This window comes from Oncorhynchus tshawytscha, linkage group LG12 (assembly GCF_018296145.1).
Source record: "Oncorhynchus tshawytscha isolate Ot180627B linkage group LG12, Otsh_v2.0, whole genome shotgun sequence".
NCBI classification, from domain to species: Eukaryota; Metazoa; Chordata; class Actinopteri; order Salmoniformes; family Salmonidae; genus Oncorhynchus; species Oncorhynchus tshawytscha.
In genome coordinates this window covers 49,165,719-49,185,213 of record NC_056440.1, presented here as the reverse complement: position 1 = coordinate 49,185,213, position 19,495 = coordinate 49,165,719, and the positions used below count along the sequence as shown (strand labels likewise).

Below are 19,495 nucleotides of genomic sequence, written 5' to 3'. Positions count from 1 at the left end.
CAATCCACGGTTTCTGGTTAGGGAATGTTTTAATCGTTGCTATGGGAACGACATCTTCAACGCACGTTCTAATGAACTCGCACACCGTATCAGCGTATTCGTCAATGTTGTTGTCTGATGCAATACGAAACATCTCCCAGTCCACGTGATGGAAGCTTTGTCTTTAGGATTGTCTTGCCCAGCTGATTTGTACGTGTCCAGATTTTGCAGCTCTTTCAGAACATCTGCTATCTGGATTTGGGTGAAGGAGAAGCTGGGAGGCATGGGAAAGTAACTGTGGGGGTGCGGAGCTGTTGGCCGGGGTTGGGGTAGCCAGGAGGGAAGCATGGCCAGCTGTAGAGAATGCTTATTGAAATTCTCAATTATCGTGGATTTATCGGTGGTGACAGCGTTTCCTATCCTCAGTGCAGTGGGCAAGCTGGGAGGAGGTGCTCTTATATTCCATGGACTTTACAGTGTCCCAAAACTTTTGGGAGCTACAGGATGCACATTTCTGTTTGAAAAAGCTAGCCTTTGCTTCCCTAACTGACTGCGTGTATTGGTTCCTGACTTCCCTGAACAGTTGCATATCGCCGGGACTATTCGATGTTAGTGCAGTCCGCCACAGGATGTTTTTGTGCTGGTCGAGGACAGTCAGGTCTGGAGTGAACCAAGGGCTATATCTGTTCTTAGTTCTACATTTTTTTGAAAGGGGCATGCTTATTTAAGTTGAGGAAATTACTTTTAAAGAACGACCAGGCATCCTCAACTGACGGGGTGAGGTCAATATCCTTGCAGGATACCCAGGCCAGGTCGATTTAGAAAGGCCTGCTCGAAGAAGTGTTTTAGGGAGCCTTTGACAGTGATGAGGGGTGGTCGTTTGACCGCGGACCCATAGCGGATGCAGGCAATGAGGCAGTGATCGCTGAGATCCTGATTGAAAACAGCAGAGGTGTATTTGTAGGGCAAGTTGGTCAGGATAATATCTATGTTTACGGATTTAGGGTTGTACCTGTTGTATTCCTTGATCATTTGTGTGAGATTGAGGGCATCTAGCTTAGATTGTAGGATGGCCGGGGTGTTAAGCATATCCCAGTTTAGGTCACCTAACATAACGAACTCTGAACATAGATGGGGGTCTAGCACAGCTGGAAGCTGAGGGGGGTCTATAATTGTTTCTGGATAAATTAATTTTAAAAAGTAGCTCGAACTGTTTGGGCATAGACCTAGAATGTATGACAGAACTTTGCAGGATATCTCTGCAGTAGATTGCAACTTCTCCCCCTTTGGCAGTTATATCTTGATGGAAAATATTGTATTTGGGGATGGAAATCTCAAGATTTTTGGTGGCCTTCCTAAGCCACGATTCAGACACGGCAAGAACATCAGGGTTGGCGGAGTGTGCTAAAGCAGTGGGTAAAACAAACTTGGGGAGGAGGCTTCTGATGTTAACATGCATGAAACCAAGGCTTTTACGGTTACAGAAGTCAACAAATGAGAGCGCCTGGGGACATGCAGGGCCTGGGTTAACCTCCACATCACCCGAGGAACAGAGGAGGAACATGATGAGGGTACGGCTAAAGGCTATCAAGACTGGTCGTCTAGTGCGTTGGGGACAAAGAATAAAAGGAACAGATTTCTGGGTGTTGTTGGATAGATTCAGGGCATACAGACAGGGGTATGGTAGGGTGCATGTACAGTGGAGGCAGAAAGACTAATTCAACTCCGTCTTTCATTGAATCAGAAGGCTCATGTTTCCAATTACAACTATTTAATTGGCAAAGTGGGCAAACTCAGACAGGAAATGCCAATAACAAACTGTGAGCCATCATATTCATGCATAAAATACCTAATAATGAAAGAAAAGGATTGTAATTTTGAATTTTGTAAAGTTCGTGTGGGAGAGGTGGAAAAATGTATTGTTGTCCATCAATTGTTTAATCCTGATTTGGTTAAAAGTGCATTCCAGCTGGTGTCTATTCCACAAGTTACCACTGGCTAAATCTATGATGTTAAAATGCCTATTTACTCTGTTCCATTTGACTGTGCAATCCATTGTCTCATCAGCCCAGGCAGGGAAGTTATACATTCTCCACTATAAAAAGCATCTAGACATTATCTCACATTTCTTTTAGACTAACATTTAGTTTTCAACAGCGGAGATTCGTATTAACCTTGCTGTCTGTCTCTCTGACATTTTGCAACTTTGTTTCAATATTAAAATTTCAATCTCCAACTGTCCCATAGTAATGAAAGTGTAGGGGTCGGGAGTCATGACGAGAGACATAGGCAGGCAGCGTTTCTCAGCCAGTCAAAGTCATGAATCAGCTGACATAATTGTTATGGATATATATAAGAATTGTGAACTGAAAAAAGGTCATATTAATTGAAGTGCAGCTAGTTTGCAGTCTTTCCAGCTTCAGTTTGAAGATATTGTTTTAGCTATGTTGTTGGCTAGTTCTGAACAACAGTATCCTAACGAGAGAGCAGATTTTCTATGCCATGCAAAATCGTGCCTCATTAGCTCATTGATATGGATGTATCCAAATAAATGTCACTAGAAAACTGCTTAAACAAATACTGTTGTTATTCTGTCTGCACTGTTTGACGTGACTGTAAATTAGCCGTAGTTGGCTAGATAGCAAGCAATGGATAAAAGCTTTGCTTACCAGTATTGCAATGGAACATTTAGAATGAACAACGAGGTTGCGTCCATAGATACAGAACAAAATTACTGAATTACTTGGTCGTGTCTCTGGCAACCGAACAAATAGAATGAAGGACCAGCTGTCTTGGGTAGCAACACTAGATTTGTTTCGGGACTATATCTTGTGGAAGGATGAAATTACTATGAATAAATTCATCCAAATAATGTTTTTAATGAAAATATGTCAATCATTTAATGAATATGTTTGACTACCTGTTGTATAAAAGTGATAATGCCCTCAAAGCTGGTGTTTGGAGGATATATTGGAACTGTTCTTCTCTGGCCTAACAAAACCTGTGGTAATATATCCTCCAAACACCGGCTTCTCGGGAATTATCACTTAATGAGAAACCACCTGGTATTGACAATTTAGATGGAAAGCTACTGAGGATGGTAGCGGACTATATTGCCTGGAGAAAAGTGTTTGTCCTCAGACCTGGAGGTAAGCTTAAGTCATTCCGCTACCCAAGAATGGAAAGTGCCCTTTACTGATTCTAACAGTTGACCAATCAGCTTGATGCCGGCTCTTAGCAAACTTTTGGGAAAAAAATGTGTTTTCACAGATTAAGTCACAAAGACTAGTGAGGTTTTCCAGTGCTTCACAAAGGGTACCTTTTGGTAGATGTGTAAAAAATAAAAAGCAGACATTGAATATCTCTTTGAGCATGGTGAAGTTATTAATTACAATACACCCAGTCAATACAAAGATACAGGCGTCCTTCCTAAGTCAGTTGTAGGAGTTAACATAAACTGCTTAGGCCAGTTACATAGTTTAATGGCTGTGATCGGGAGAGAACGGAGGATGGATCAACAACATTGTAGTTACTCAACAATACTAACCTAAATGACAGAGTTAAATAAGGAATCCTGTACAGATATATTCCAAGACATGCATCCTGTTTACTACTAAAGTAGTACTGAAAAGAATTTGGCAGAGAAATATATTTTTTGTCCTGAATACAAAGCAAATCACCAGGACAAATCTACACGGGAGTTGCTTACCAAGACGACATTGAATGAATGTTCCTGAGTGGCCTAGTTACAGGTTTGACTTAAATCAGCTTGAAAATATATGGCAAGACTTGAAAATGGCTATAGCAATGATCAACAACCAACTTGACAGAGATTGAAGAATTGCACATTCCAGGCATGCAAAGCTCGTATAGACTTACCCAGAAAGAGTAACAGATGTAATCGCTGCCAAAGGTGCTCCTACAAAGCATTGACTCAGGGGTGTGAATATTTAGGTACATTTAAATATTTCTGTATTTAATTTTCAATAAATATGCAAACATTTCTAAAAACATGTTTTCACTTTCATTATGGGGTATTGTGTGTAGATGGGTGAAATCTGAGAAGAAAAATCTGTTTAATCAATTATGAATCCAGGATGTAACATAACAAAATGTGGAATAAGTCAAGGTATGAATACTTTGTGAATGCACTGTCAGTCTGTAATGTCTATGTTAATGTTTAAATGTATGTCAATGTTTAAGTATTAAGTCTTAAGTCTTTTATGTCTTTTTGCTGCGTGGTACCCCAGGAAGACTAGCTGTCGCCAGCAACTACTTCACATTTGAATGTAAACTTTTTAAAATGTTTTATCAAAATGCGTTTTTTGGCAGAAATGCCTTCTGGAACATGTGAACTTTCATGTGCCTTAATAATAAACTTGTATGCCATCTGTAAATACGAATAAAATGCTTAAATTATGAGCCTAGTTGGTTTAGCCACAGAAAAATACACCAACTTTACCGCTAGCCATGATTGGCTGAGATAATGAGTAGGTGGGACATGCCAAGAGATGAGTTTGGATTGGTCTGCCATATAGCATGCTTCTGTCTATTAGAGCTGGTCAGTATGTGTAGGTAATCCTGTCTAACTCAACTTTTATATATATATCACATAGTAGAAGTGCATAAGTGTTGCTCTCCACTTTCTGGAGGAATGAGTTTTGAATCAGTGGAATTTGAGTACGATAGCTAAGGAGATGGGGGAAAAAACACCTGTTTCCGGATTACATCTTCAATCTAAGGGTAACCATGGCATCCGTGACAGGCGTCCACCCATGATGTATAAGGGTAAGAGAGTCTAGCTAGCTACATTTTCAGATATTACACATTTCTAATTTTGACAGTCGTTTTCATTTCAAGTTAACATGTACTGTAAGCTAGCTAGCTAACGTTAGCTGGCTGGCTCGCTAGCTAAAGTTATGTGTATGATCTTATTATTCGTATCTCAGAGCCATTTGCTTTGCTATTTATTGAACCTGGTTGGTTAGCTACCTGCAGAGTTTTGCAGGGTAGTAACGTCATGAGTTGGGATTATGGTTAAATTTTTTACCTAGCTAGCTACATGTCTTAACAAAAGACTATTATGCAATAACCATGTCAATAGAATGTCCCTGCAACAACTGTCGATAGACGTAGCTGGTAAATTTGCTCTGGCTATCTACTCTGATTTCAGCGCACTCTCGTCTGTGTGCCATAGTGCTGAATAACTGACGCATTTACGAACGCTCAACACCAGTTGAATATGGCCGGTGTAAACGTTGGCAAAAAAAACGTAAATTGTTGATAGCAGCACAGTTGCAGTCACCAATGCTCTGGATAACATAAAAACAGCCTAACCAGGCCTGTTAGTGTGAGTAAAAGGGTCACTGAGCTGTTCTCTCATTTGTGTCTGGAAGTAGCTAGCAAGCTAGCCAATGTTGGCCAGTTAGCTTGGGTGTGGTTGTTAGGACAGAACACTCTGATTGACCCTTAAAGAGATGGGTGGTGCTAAAGCTTAAGATGGTGTGAATGATGCTGAATGCGTGTAGACAAAGAAGGGCTCTCCAATATGTACCAAAACATCCAGAGGAAATGTTCTCAAAAGTGAGGTTACAAGTTTATCAACTTTTAAAGCATAATTACTTTCTCATTGTTCCTAAAATGCAGTGTATGATATACCATTTTGTAGCTTTGTGTCTGCTTTTATCCAATGTAAAAAAACACAATTGCAATTGTTGCTACATAAGACTGAATCAAGGCACATATTGTGTGGTTGCATTCTCCCTATACACCATAAAGTCAACATATACAGCAACTCCAAGGCAGAAAACCAGGATGGTAGACATGATTTTCTGGAAAAAGAAATGTGCCATCTCAACCTGAACGGCATAAGAGTGCATCGGAACGTCCCAATGTGCATCACGAATGCAGTGAGCCAGCGTACGGTCATGTTGGATTCAGGCAGCCATATTGGACTATCCGTGAATTAAAAGCCTACTTCTACAGTAAATGATAAGGTGACTTAAAAGCCCAATCCTGGAGTGGGGGAAAATTGTAGAGCTAGGGAGAGGGTGCCTGAGTCCAGCGTTCGAATCTCTTTCCTTTCGTTGGAGCATGCTACATGTTGCAATAGCCTTTAGAATAATGCAAAACATATAATTGACTCTATCCAACTTGATTAGCGGGAAACAAACCATGCCAGTCATCCTACACATCCGGCCCATTGAATCTACACCTATACCGAAACTGCTTTCACACATAAGAGTTAGCCAATAGTTTAGGGGGGCCCTAATGTTATTGCAAGTGTAGGGGCTAAACAAATTAATCCACAGAGGAACCTTTGACTGAAAAAAAAGACTGTTTTCAGTGTCTGAGCCCATTTTTTTTCCTTAGAGCCGATTTAGATTACAATAGCCACAACATTTAAAAAAAAATATAACTATGTATTTCTGTCAGGCAGGACCATACAGCATTGAATGAGAGCAAATTTGACTTGGAAAGTTGACTAATAAGCTACCAAAAAGTAAAACTTACATTCATCATAAATATTAATTGTTGATATTTCCACCTATTGTATCTCTGTTGTTTACAGGTCTATATTTCGAAGATGCATTAAAATACGCTAATGCTGTTTCTTTGTGTATGTGGTGCAGACAACTGACTACTTTCAAATGTAAAAAATATCAAAGCTTGCAATATTGGGTTACATGAGCTTATGTGGCCGATTCACCCTCCAGCCAGGCATATTCTGTACTTTTTGAGTTTAGGGGGCGTGTCACAATATCTATAAACTTAAATTTGCCATAAAATATTTTACACAACCATACTTTTAAAATATGGGATACATAAGAGACATGGTTGTGTTTTGTTCTAGCTCGGGTAGGGGTATCTCCAAAACTGAAGACCTTTTTGAGGTTTGGCCACTATCTTAAAAGGAAAACAGTTCATGGTAAAACCCTATCCCTCTGCAAATAACCCTTTAGGAATTAATTTTTCAAAGAGTATATGGCTTCAATTATTTAGTCAGTTTGGCTTAAAATATTTGACAAAAATCACAGTTGGTACATCATTGTGCACATGTTGTACACATCACAGTAGCCTACAGTTGGCGAAATAACTCAATTGATTAACGCTGCAGTATGTCACTCTTTGGGAGACCCAACCAATTTCACATAGAAATGTGAGTTATAGACCTGTCATTCCCTTTGAAAGCAATTCTAAGAAGTGATAGATCTGTTCTATGCTCGCTCTTTCTATGCCTCCCGTTCAAAAATTTTGTTTTTGCATCTTTTACTTTTGGTTTTGTACACCAGTTTCAAACAGCTAAAAACACAATTATGGGGATTATTAAAAATATATTTTACAACGGTTTAAATGGTGCAATGATTCTCTACACTATACATTGCTTGTTTTGTCCTATAAACTGGAGTTCAGCAAACTATTCAAATTTGAGTAAACAGGAAATGGCGGAGCGAGTTCCTGTATTCAACAAAGTCATTTTTGGACTCAGAGACAAAAATTTTGATTCTGTTTTTTTGTGGAGATCTGCTATGTGTAAAGTAATGACGCACTTAGTTGTTCTGAGTGGTCTGAGGCAGTCGTTAGCTTACAAGTGTTTTCAAGTGCAACATTAGTTACAATAGTTTTGGGAAACAGCTCTGAAACTTTGCGATGCTTCTACGGAGATTCTAACGATGAACTTAGCCTTAATATGCTTTTGGCAAACCTGTCCCTGGTTAATAGCTTGGGTTGATGTGTAATTACAGAGTATATCAAAAGAGAAACAAAGTGGAACATTTATCATTATCTTGCTTTTGGTGTCAGTCTAAACTGCAGATTCTCCTCATTGAGAAGGAAATAGTATATATATATTTTTTTAACCAAATGTTTAACTACATTGCCCTTTTCTGTACTCATAACTTATATTGTATCATGCCTCAACTTCCCTGAACTTGTCTCTGGTTTGTCCACGTGTCCAGGAGGAGATTGAGACCCAGAAACAGCAGCATGAAGCCAGGGTAATGTCCATAAGGACAGAGGAGAAGCAGAAAATTGACAAAATGGCTGAAGACCTGGACCAAAAATGGACTTATGCTCTGAGGTAGGCCTTTATGTCAGCCAGTAGGTAACATCGTCCCTAAGCTATTGTGGATAGTGCAGATAAGCCTGGAATAACAACTCAAATATGGCCTATGTGGTAGTGACTAAATAAATTAAAATTGTTTGGCAGAATTTGATTTTAGCAAATCACATGACTGCAAGGCGTGGCTCCGAATCAGAGGTACACAAGATAGGGGAATGAGGTTCGGAGGGAGATTATTTAGGGAGATTATTTATTAGAGTTAAAGCCAAGCGGGAGGGAGATGATTGATTAGAGATAATGGTAATGGCTACAGCAGGTAGCCTAGCGGTTCAATCAAATCAATCAAATGTATTTATGATGCCCTTCTTACATCCGCTGATGTCACAAAGTGCTGTACAGAAACCCGGCCTTAATCGCCAAACAGCAAGCAATGCAGGTATAGAAGCACAGTTCATAGCGTTGGTCCAGTAACCGAAAGGTCGCTGGTTCGAATCCTCGTGCCTGCAATGCAGTTTACCCACAACAACAACTGCTCCCCAGGCATGATGGCATCGATTAAGGCAGCCCCCTGCACCTCTTTCATCAGAGGGGTTGGGTTAAATGTGCAAGACACATTTCAGTGGAATACATTTATAGATTGGTTCTTTTTCTACTGGATCAGGACTTTTACCCACTCTTTCTATTGGGTTTACAAAGGCTATGTTTGACTTGTTGATCCAGTAGACCTTTCAAGCATTGGGCTGAAGTGTCTGGTGAATGAGATTACCCAGTATGGCTGTGCAACCCAGAATCTGAGATGTAGTGTTTCAGGCTTCAGGATCATCAAAGTCTCTCTTTCTCTCTCTCTCTACCCATTCCTTCCCCTTACCCACTCTATAGGGAGGAGTTGAGGTTGCTGAAGGAGGAATTGACGGAGGAATATGAGGCTGACAGACAAGCCTCCTTGTCCCAGCTGTCTCAGCAGAAGGAGCTGGAGTTGATGGCGGCCAGGGAAGGCTGGCAAAGGAAAGTGGAGGACCTGCTGGAACAGGTAGTGTAACACACTCCCTTTCGCATTGTCACGATTTTCAGTATCACAGTACTTTTGAGTAAGTAAGGAAAGAAAACAAGAAGCAGACTGGATTTGCTGAGGGAAATGGTTTTAATTTTAAAATGTGGATTTATGTTGTCACATTTGTTAATTTTTCAAGCTATAGCTCACCATTTTACTTGAATCAGGTTTGTAAATGACCATAGAGTTTAGTCTGTGTCTTGTTTTCTTTTTTTGCCATGGCAAATGTAGTATCATATCATCAGGATACTGGGATTGTAACAACACTACAGCCTGTTGAACACGACACACACACACACTGCACCAAATACCCTAGTTTCAGACTCCTAATTATCCTTACACTTCATAATATTCTAGCCACTTCCATGCCAGTCGGGAGAACTTGTGTTTTATCTCGGAACACTCAAGTTGCTTTCGCTACCGACTGTAGGATAAAAGGAACATGAGGTGTTAGCCACACTCTGTGGAGACCTGAATGGCAATGTGTCCAGCCTGAGACATGCCAGTTTTATCGTATCTTGATGCCCAGTCATATGGTCTGGTGCTGCAAAGAAGGACATAGAAACACTTCAGCTGGCCCAGAACAGTCTTGCTCTTCAGAGGGCTAAAGTATGCATGACGGTCTCTCTTGGCTAAAACTAGAGGAGAGACTGAATGCATCACTTCATTCCAAATGGTTTGCATAGTCAACTTACACACAGCAATGCAATAACACACACACTTACCCCACCAGACATGCCACATTTCACAGTCCTCAAATCCAGAACAAATTCAAGAAACCATACATTATTATTTAGAGTAGGGGTGTGAACATTTAAATGTTAAAACGTTTAAACTAAGTTGGGATCCTTAATGTTAAGAAAAATCCATATCCGAAAGACAATGTGTATATCTATTTTTTCTTCACTTAATTAAAATCACAGTGCAGTTATCACAAAACATATAATTTTCTGTGTTATAGGATATAAAGGCCTAGGAAAGTTGTGTAATTAAAATAAAACTGAAAATAGGCAAACTATTAGAGTTTTAGCAACTAGGAAATGACAAAAAAATACCCAGCAAAATCTGTGACCACTCTTTGGAAAGGGGAGACTCTCACAACCCCCACAAGTGTCAGAAAGACTTGTCTGAAGTATTGTTGATGTGCCAACTTCTGTTTGGTAGCGCCCAAACCATTTTGGTTACAAACTAATGGGACCCCACTTTGGAAAGGGGAGATTCTCAAGGGTGCATTTTGCTCTAGGACCCTCACAAGTGTCACGGGACTCATCTGAAGGTAACTGGTACCGTTTTTTTTTTTTTTAACTAATAGAAGTATGAAGGTAGTTTTGTGCCTACCAAAAAAAAGGGGTTAAATATGTGTTAAAATAAAATGTATATATCCTAGATTTAGGACAGACAGTTCAAAACCTCTGTTTTCCCATTTATGAATTTGTTATTCAATGCATTTCTATGGGCTTTAGTTGTGAAGGCCAAAATCTATATTTTATCAAATGCTTTTGATATATCTACAGTACCAGTCAAAAGTTTGGACACCTACTCATTCAAAGGTTTTTCTTTATTTTTACTATTTTCTACATTGTCGAATAATAGTGAAGACATCAAAACGATGAAGTAACACATATGGAATCAGGTAGTAAACAAAAAAATAGCCACCTTTTGCCTTGATGACAGCTTTGCACACTCTTGACATTCTCTCAACCAGCTTCACCTGGAATGCTTTTCCAACAGTCTTGAAGGAGTTCCGACATATGCTGAGCACTTGTTGGCTGCTTTTCCTTCTCTCTGCAGTCCAACTCATCCCACACCATTTCAATTAGGTTAAAGTTGGGTGATTTGTGGAGGCCAGGTCATCTGATGCAGCACTCACTCTGGGTCTTCTTTTCCTCCTCTGGGCCGTCCTCATGAGAGCCTCTTTCAAAGTTCTTGCATTTTGTGTATTGACTGACCATGTCTTCAAGTAATGATGCACTGTCATTTCTCCTTGCCGAATTGAGCTGTTCTTGCCATAATATGGACTTTTACCAAATAGGGCTATCTTCTGTATAATTACCACCCCTACCTTGTCACAACTTAACTGATTGGCTCAAACGCATTAAGAAAAAAATACATTGCACAAATGAACTTTTAACAAGGCACACCTGGTAATTTAAATACATTCCAGGTGACAACCTAATGAAGCTGGTTGAGAGAATGCCAAGAGTGTACAGAGCTGTCATCAAAGCAAAGGGTGACTACTTTAAAGAACCTCAAATATATAGAATATATTTTCATTTAAAACTTTTTGTGGTTACTATATCACTCCATATGTGTTATTTCATAGTTTTGATGTATTCACTATTATTCTACACTGTAGAAAATTGTACAAATAAAGAAAAATCCTGGAATGAGTAGGTGTGTACAATCTTTTGACTGGTACTGTGTGTGTGTGTGTGTGTGTGTGTGTATATACAGTTGAAGTCGGAAGTTTACATACGCCTTAGCCAAATATATTTAAACTCTGTTTTTCACAATTCCTAACATTTAATCCTGGTAAAAAAAATCCCTGTCTTAGGTCAGTTGGGATCACCACTTTTTTTTAAGAATGTGAAATGTCAGAATAATAGTAGAGGGAGTGATTTATTTCAGATTTGATTTCTTTCCCCAATTGGTCAGAAGTTTACATACACTCAATTAGTATTTGGTAGCATTGCCTTTAAATTGTTTAACTTGGGTCAAACGTTTCGGGCTACAGGTTCATCTGCCTCACCTAAAGCACATTCTTGTGGGAAGCTGCTATAGACCGCCAAGTGCTAACAGTCAGTATTTGTATAATGTGTGTGAAATGCTTGATAATGTATGTGATATCAACAGAGAGGTATATTTTCTGGGTGATTTTAAATATTGACTGGCTCTCATCAAGCTGCCCACTCAAGAAAATGCTTCAAACTTTAACCAGTGCCTGCAAACTGGTTCAGGTTGTCAGTCAACCTACCAGGGTATTTACAAACAGCACATGAATGAAATCATCAACATGTATTGATCACATCTTCACTAATGCTGCATACATTTGCTTGAAAGCAGTATCCAAATACATAAGATGTAGTGATCACAGTATAATAGCCATATCTAGGGGAAAAAAAGTTCCCAAGGCTGGGCCTAATATAGTCTATAAGTGGTCATACAATACATTTTGTAGTGATTCATATCTTGATGATGTGAAGAATATTTGCTAGTCTTACGTGTGTAATGAGAGGCAACCAGACACTTTACACATTTATGAAATTGCTTATTCCAGTTACTAATAAGCACGCACCCATTAAGAAAATGACTGTAAAAACTGTTAAATCCCTGTGGTTTGATGAGTAATTGAGAAATTGTTTGGTTGAGAGGGATAAGGCAAAAGGTATGGCAATTAAGTCTGGCAGCCCAACTGATTGGCAATGTACTGCAAAGTAAAAAATCATGTGACTAAGCTAAATAAAAATTAACTTTACTATGAAACAAAGAAACTATATAAAGCATGATAATAAAAAGCTTTGGAGCACCTTAAATGAAATTTTGGGGGGAAAAGCCAACTCTGCTCCATTATTCATTGAATCAGATGGCTCATTTATCACAAAACCCACTGATATTGCCAACTACTTGAATTACTTTTTCATTGGAAAGACAAACACACATAGGGGATGACATGCCAGCAACAAACGCTGACACTACACATCCAAGTATATTTGACCAAATTATGAAAGACAAGAAATTGAACTTTTGAATTCCGTAAAGTCAGTGTGGAAGAGGTGAAAAAAGTATTGTTGTCGATCAACAATGACAAGCCACCGGGGTCTGACAATCTGGATGGAAAATGGATGGAAAATAGCAGATGATATTGCCACTCCTATTTGCCACATCTTCAATTTAAGCCCACTAGAAAGTGTGTGCCCTCAGGCCTGGAGGGAAGCTAAAGTTATTCTGCTACTCAAGAATATTAAAAACACCTTTACTGGCTCAAATAGCCAACCAATCAGTCTGTTACCAACCCCTAGTTAACTTATGGAAAAAATAGTGTTTGACCAGATACATTGTTATTTCAAAGTAAACAAATTGACCACGGACTTTCAGCATGCATATAGGGAAGGACACGTCATGAGCTTTCTTCTGCTGTAGCTGGTGCTTTGCCACAGTGCTTGACAAGTCTGGTTTCAACAATGTCAGGCGGTTACATGGTTGGCGTTTCAGAAACAGTTCAGCTGGTGTACATTCCGTTACTGTGTGTGGTGTGTTACGGTAAGTAAACAGGAACCGCGGAAGCCTTTGGTGGGTGGGCACAGACTGAACCTCGAGTCTAGTCCAGGCCTTCTTAAAGGTTTGCACGGCTCTCTCCGCTGCTCCGTTTGATGCCGGATGGTAAGGTGGTGACAGGATGTGCCTTACTCCATTGTTCTTGAGAAACATTTCATTCAAAATCGTTTGACGTGAACGGAGGGCCATTGTCCGATACGAGCTCCTTGACTAGTTCAAAGGATGCAAACAGGTGTCTGAGAAGATTGATGGTCTTCTCAGCTGTGGTCAGTTGAGTTGGGAACACTTCCATCCACTTGGAATGGACATCAACGACAACAAGGAAATGTTGCTTGTCAATTTTGGCGTAATCCACATGGATGCGTTCCCAAGGTGTAGCAGCCCAGGAGCAGGCTTGTTGCGAACAGCTTCACAAGGTGAGCAATGGCCTACATGCTGTTGAATGTCCTGATCCAGTCCAGGCCACCACAGATAACTGCGAGCGAGTGCTTTCATTCGAGTGATCCCTGGATGTCCCTCATGCAGGTCAGATAGCAATCTCCTCTGGAATTTGTGAGGTACCACCACCCTTGATCCCCACAGAACACACCCTTGATCAGTGGACAACTGGTCTTTCTTGTCGATGAATGGACGAAGGTTATCGTCATTTACGAAGGTTGGCCAACCGCCTAATGTTAAGTCCAAGACTTTGGAAAGCACTGGGTCTTTCCTTGTTTCCTCTGCTATGTCAGAAGCAGATATGGGCAGTTCATCAATGAGAGAGATCTGGAAGACTGCTCTATCATCTTTACTGTCGGAGTCACTATTGCATGGTAGTCTTGATAGTGCATCGGCATTTGTGTGATCACTGGATCGTCTGTACTCAATCTCGTAACAATATCAGAGCCCAACGTTGCATTCAAAGTGCAGCAAGAGTTCGTATAGCTGATTTTGGTCCAAGGATGGCCAACAGAGGCTTGTGATCTGTCAGCAGTTGGAACTTCCTTCCGTAGAGGTATTTGTGAAACTTCTTCACTCCGAATATTATGCTCAGGGCTTCCTTCTCAATTTGAGCATAATTTTTCTCACTTGGTGACAGAGTCCGTGATGCAAATGCAATAGGGTGTTCTTCACCTGACGGTAGAACATGTGAGATGACGGTTCCTACTACGTATGGAGATGCATCACACGCGAGTCTCAGCTTCATCTCTGTGTTATAGTGGGCAAGCCACTTGCTCTTTAGCAGACGCTATTTGCAAGTCTTGAATGCTTCTTCGCATTGTGGGGACCAATTCCACTTTGTATCGGCCTGCAGCAGTTGGTGAAGCGGATGCAACAATGTGGACAAGTTTGCCACAAACTTTCCGTAATAGTTCAGGAGCCCCAAAAATGACCTCAGCTCTGAGATATTTGTGGGTGCTGGTGTGTTTACGATTGCTTCCACCTTGCTGTTGGTTGGGTGCAGGCCTTGTGCATCAATTTTGTATCCGAGATACTCCACTGAGTCCTGGAGGAACTCACACTTGCTGCGTTTCATTCTCACTCCTTATTTCTCCAGTCTTGACATCACTTTGTCCAGCACTACAAGGTGCTCTGCAATGTTTGGTGCTGACACGAGGATGTCGTCCATGAAGCACACAACATTGTCTATACCGTCCAAGATCTGATCCATTGTGTGTTGGAATATCGCTGGAGCTGTCGAGATTCCATAGGCCAAGCGATTGAATCTGAATAGCCCCTTGTGTGTATTGATGGTCAGATACTGTTCTGACTCTGGATCCAGCTTCAGTTGCTGATAAGCAAATGCCAGGTCCAGCTTACTGAAAACCTTCCCACCAGCTAGAGTGGCAAACAGATCTTCAGCGTTTGGTAGTGGATATTCCTCTGGTAGTATGCAGCGATTTACTGTGACCTTGTAGTCACCGCACATTCTGACGGTCTTGTCTTTCTTTGGGACTACAACAATCGGAGCGGCCCAGTCGCTCCTCTCGTCATTATGTTATTATTAGGCGTTCCAGTTCCTTCTCTACTGCTTCCTTAAGAGCATAGGGAACCGGACGTGGTTTGTGAAAGATAGGCTTGGTTCCTTCTTGCACTCTGACATTTGCTGTGAAGTCTTGTATTTCACAGTAGCCATCTTTGACAAGTTCTTTGTGCGTCTCCATGTTAGTGAGTGTAGCCTGACTCACTGGTTTGTCATTTCTGAGACTGAAGATTTCTCCCCAGTTCAACTTGATCTTTTGTAGCCAGTTTCTGCCTAGCAAGGCTGATTTTTCTCCTTTAACAATGACCAGCGGTAGCATCAACTCCTTCCCCTCATACCAGACTGGTACCTGGATCTGCCCTAACACAGGAATAGTGTCACCAGTGTTTGAAGAAAGGCAGATGGACACGGGCTGAAGAGGGCACTCTCAGTTTTTCTTTGTAGAGTCTCTCTGGAACCAGGGATACAGACGCTCCGGTGTCCAGCTGCATTTTTACTGGTTTTCCCGCTAACTCCATGTTGAGATAGATTCCATCTTTTAGTTGTTGAGCTGTGTACACTGTGAACAGTTCCAATACTGTTTCAGTTGTACCTTCCTCTTCTTGTGCTGCGTCTGACACTTTGTGCGCTCTTGCTGTGCGTTTCGAGGCTTTACACACTCTCTGTAAATGTCCAACCTTTCCACAATTGTGGCACTTTTCCTTTTGGAATCGACATTCACTGTGCTGATGATTATCTCCCCCACATCTGTAGCAACTTGGCTTAGACCTTTGAGATGTGGGCTGCTTTGTTCTTGTGTAACGTTGAGGACGGGACTGAGAAAAGTGTGACTTTTGTGAGCTTTTTTCACCACGTGCATCACTGACCTTGTGAACACCTTTCTGACGTTCTGCATGTCCCGATAGCTCAATAGTATCCCTGTGGGCAAGTTCGAGTCCAAGTGCTATATCACAGGCTTTCTTAAAGGTCAGGTCCTTCTCTGACAGGAGCCTTTTGTGATATGCTTCACCTGTGAGACCACATACAAACTTGTCTCGGAGAGCATCATCAAGAAATCGTGCAAACTCACATGTACTTGCCAGCCTTTTCAAAGCAAGGATGTAAGTCAGCCACGGTTTCCCCTTGACCCTGGTGACGTTGGTAAAATCTGAAACGTTCTGCAATGAGAATTGGCTTAGGCTTGAAATACCTTGAAAGAGTTTCAGTCAGTTCTGCATAGTTCAACTCCACTGCTTTTATTGGTTCAATGAGACCTTTCAGCAATCCATACTCAGTTGGACCCAAAACACTGAGAAATACGTCTGCTTTCTTTTCATCTTTGATTTCATTTGCAGCCAGCCAACGCTCAAAACGCACCAAATAGGAATCAAAATCCTCCTTTGTAGCCTCAAACTCTGGTACTCGACCAATGGTTGCAATTTTCACAGTTAATTGTTCAGTTTCCTTATTCCTTAATTTTCTGAATTTTTCATCAACTTCAGAAGTTTCTGCAATTACTTCATTCACTGCACTCATTTGCATTAATGTACACACCGTGTTACATCCCTTCTTCCTTTTTTTTCACTTGACAATATTTCTCCACTGAGATCGCCTAATTTCAATGGGTTCAATGAGACAGTTTTTTAAATTTAACCACCAGAGGGCAGTGTCGCTATTCTGGACTCCAATAGTCTTGCTACTTGGCAGCTCCTGAATACTGTACTAGCAGTGCTAGCAGTGCTTAGCCTTCTCTACTGGCGAAAGAAAATAAAAAATAACTGACGGATTACATAATTATTTTGAGTTTCATTACTCACGCAACATTCTTCCCTTCAAGCAATGTTCGTTTATGTAGTTTAATCACCTCGTCGCCACTGTAATATTTGTGTTGTGGAGAAATGACCAGGCAGGAGACGGGAGTACAGTTAGTTTTCGTTTAGTCAAAACCCCTCGTGCTCTACAGTTCCCGGCACCCCAGTGCGCATGTGCATTTCCTATTAGGTGTAGTAACGTAACACTGCCGTAATGCATTACTGCTTAGTAACAGCACAGTAACTAATATAAACAGATGTAGATCCCAGATACTACACTACCGGCTCTGGTTTTGTCGCAACTAGACTACTATTCAGTCGTGTGGTCAGGTGCAGCACAGAGGGACTTGGGAAAATTGCAGTTGGCTCAGAAACGGTGCAGCACGGCTGGCCCTTAAAAGTACACAGAGAGCTAACATTAATGACATGCATGTCAATCTCTCATGGCTCAATTGGAAGAGAGATTGACTTCCTCAGTACTGGTTTTTGTAAGAGGTGTTGACAAGCTGTCTGTTTAATTTGCAAATAAATCCTTAAAAATCCTAAAATGTGATTTTCTGGATTTTTTTTCTCATTTTGTCTGTCATAGTTGAAGTGTACCTAACATTACAGGCCTCATCTTTTTAAGTGGGAGAACCTGCACAATTGGTGGCTGACTAAATACTTTTTTGCCCCACTGTATATAAAATACAGAAAAATCCAAAATGTTTGACTGCACTGGGCCTTTAAATCAATGTCCTGTGGTTGCGGAATGGTGAAACTCAACACAGAAGTAGGACAAATCCAACACATGCAGACTTGCGGCAAAGCTACGCAGCCTAGCAGCAGTACAGTCTGCCTCCACTAAAAATTAATGACTTCTGCCGGATCGCAAAGATTTGAACGCAGTATGTCTGTAGCCTCCATTAGTTGCTGGCCTACGCATTTTCTTGTGTTACATCCTGAATTTAAAATGGATTCATTTTAGATTTTTTTGTCACTGGCTTACCCCATAATATCAAAGTGGAATTATGTTTTTCTAAATATTTACAAATGAATAAAAAATGAAAGGCTGAAATGTCTTGATTCAATAAGTATTCAACCCCTTTGTTATGGCAAGCTTAAACAAGTTCAGGAGTAAAGACTTGCTTAACAAGTCACATAATAGGTTGCATGTACTCACTCTGTGACAATATATTTTTATTGACTGCCTCATCTCTGTACCCCACACCTACAATTATCTGTAAGGTTCCTCAGTCGAGCAATGAATTTCCAACACAGATTCAACCACAAAGACTACCTATTGGTAGATTGGTAAAAAAAAAAGAAAGCAGACGTTGAATATCCCTTTGAGCATGGTGACGTTATTAATTACACTTTGGATGATGTATCAATACACCCAGTCACTGCAAAGATACAGGCATCCTTCCGCTCAGTGATTTCACCTTGAGGCCAATGGTTACTTTAAAAGAGTTACATTGTACATACACACGCCCAATTTTTCAGCTTTTGATTTGTTAAAAAAGTTTGAAATATCCAATAAATGTCGTCCCACTTGTTGTTGATTCTTCACAAAAAAATACAGTTTTATATCTTTATGTTTGAAGCCTGAAATGTGGCAAAAGGTCGCAAAGTTCAAGGGAGCCGAATACTTTCGCAAGGCACTGTATGTGTATTAGATATTTCTGTATTTCTCAATTAGCAAAAATGTATAAAAACATGTTTTCACTTTGTCATTATGGGGTATTATGCTTCAATGGTTGAGATGTATTTATTTTGAATCCATTTTGAATTCAGTCTGTAACAACAAAATGTGGAATAAGTTAATGGGTATGAATACTTTCTGTAGGCACTGTAAACCAACACACTGGACGATAAAGTATTGAAGTGCTCCTCAACACGCCTGTCCCTTGTCACTGTCTACTTTTCATCCTTCACTCTCAGATCTCCGTCTGTCTGCGCCAGTCCCCCACATATCATCCTGTCTGCTGCGCTCATATGAGTCAGGAGATAAAGACACTCTAGCGTAGCCAAACAATGATCTACGACTTGAGGTAGCACGATGGGTCCTCTGAAATCCATTAAACTAGAGCTCTGTCGATTGTGCTTTCTCTTTCTCTCTATGGCCTTACATTTTTTCAGTCCTACTCAACCTATGAAATGTAATGAAATTGGAGTCCTTGAAAGCACCTGTTTCAGAATTCATCATTCCAATATGTTAAGTTGACTTCAAAGAGGAAGGATTTATCTGAAATTCCGTGGACAATTATGTTTGTCCCAAAGAATCTCAAGCCTGCAGAAAAAAAAAACATTTTTCTCAGATTGTGTGTTTAAGAGGATTTTCCTCCATGTTTTCCCTTCATTTACGTGATTTCTCCCCCATAGTGCAAAGCACT

General features: G+C 40.5%; 1 protein-coding gene across 3 annotated transcripts in view; it reads left to right on the top strand.

The window, feature by feature from the left end:
• Positions 1-19,495, top strand: part of fam184aa (family with sequence similarity 184 member Aa) — an 87,064-nt gene that overhangs the window by 33,883 nt on the left and 33,686 nt on the right. For all 3 annotated transcript variants that reach the window (XM_042330736.1, XM_042330734.1, XM_042330735.1), the window contains exons 8-9: positions 7,938-8,059; positions 8,921-9,071. In XM_042330736.1, the coding sequence (XP_042186670.1) occupies positions 7,938-8,059; positions 8,921-9,071 (273 nt within the window). The remainder of the gene's footprint in view (positions 1-7,937; positions 8,060-8,920; positions 9,072-19,495) is intronic.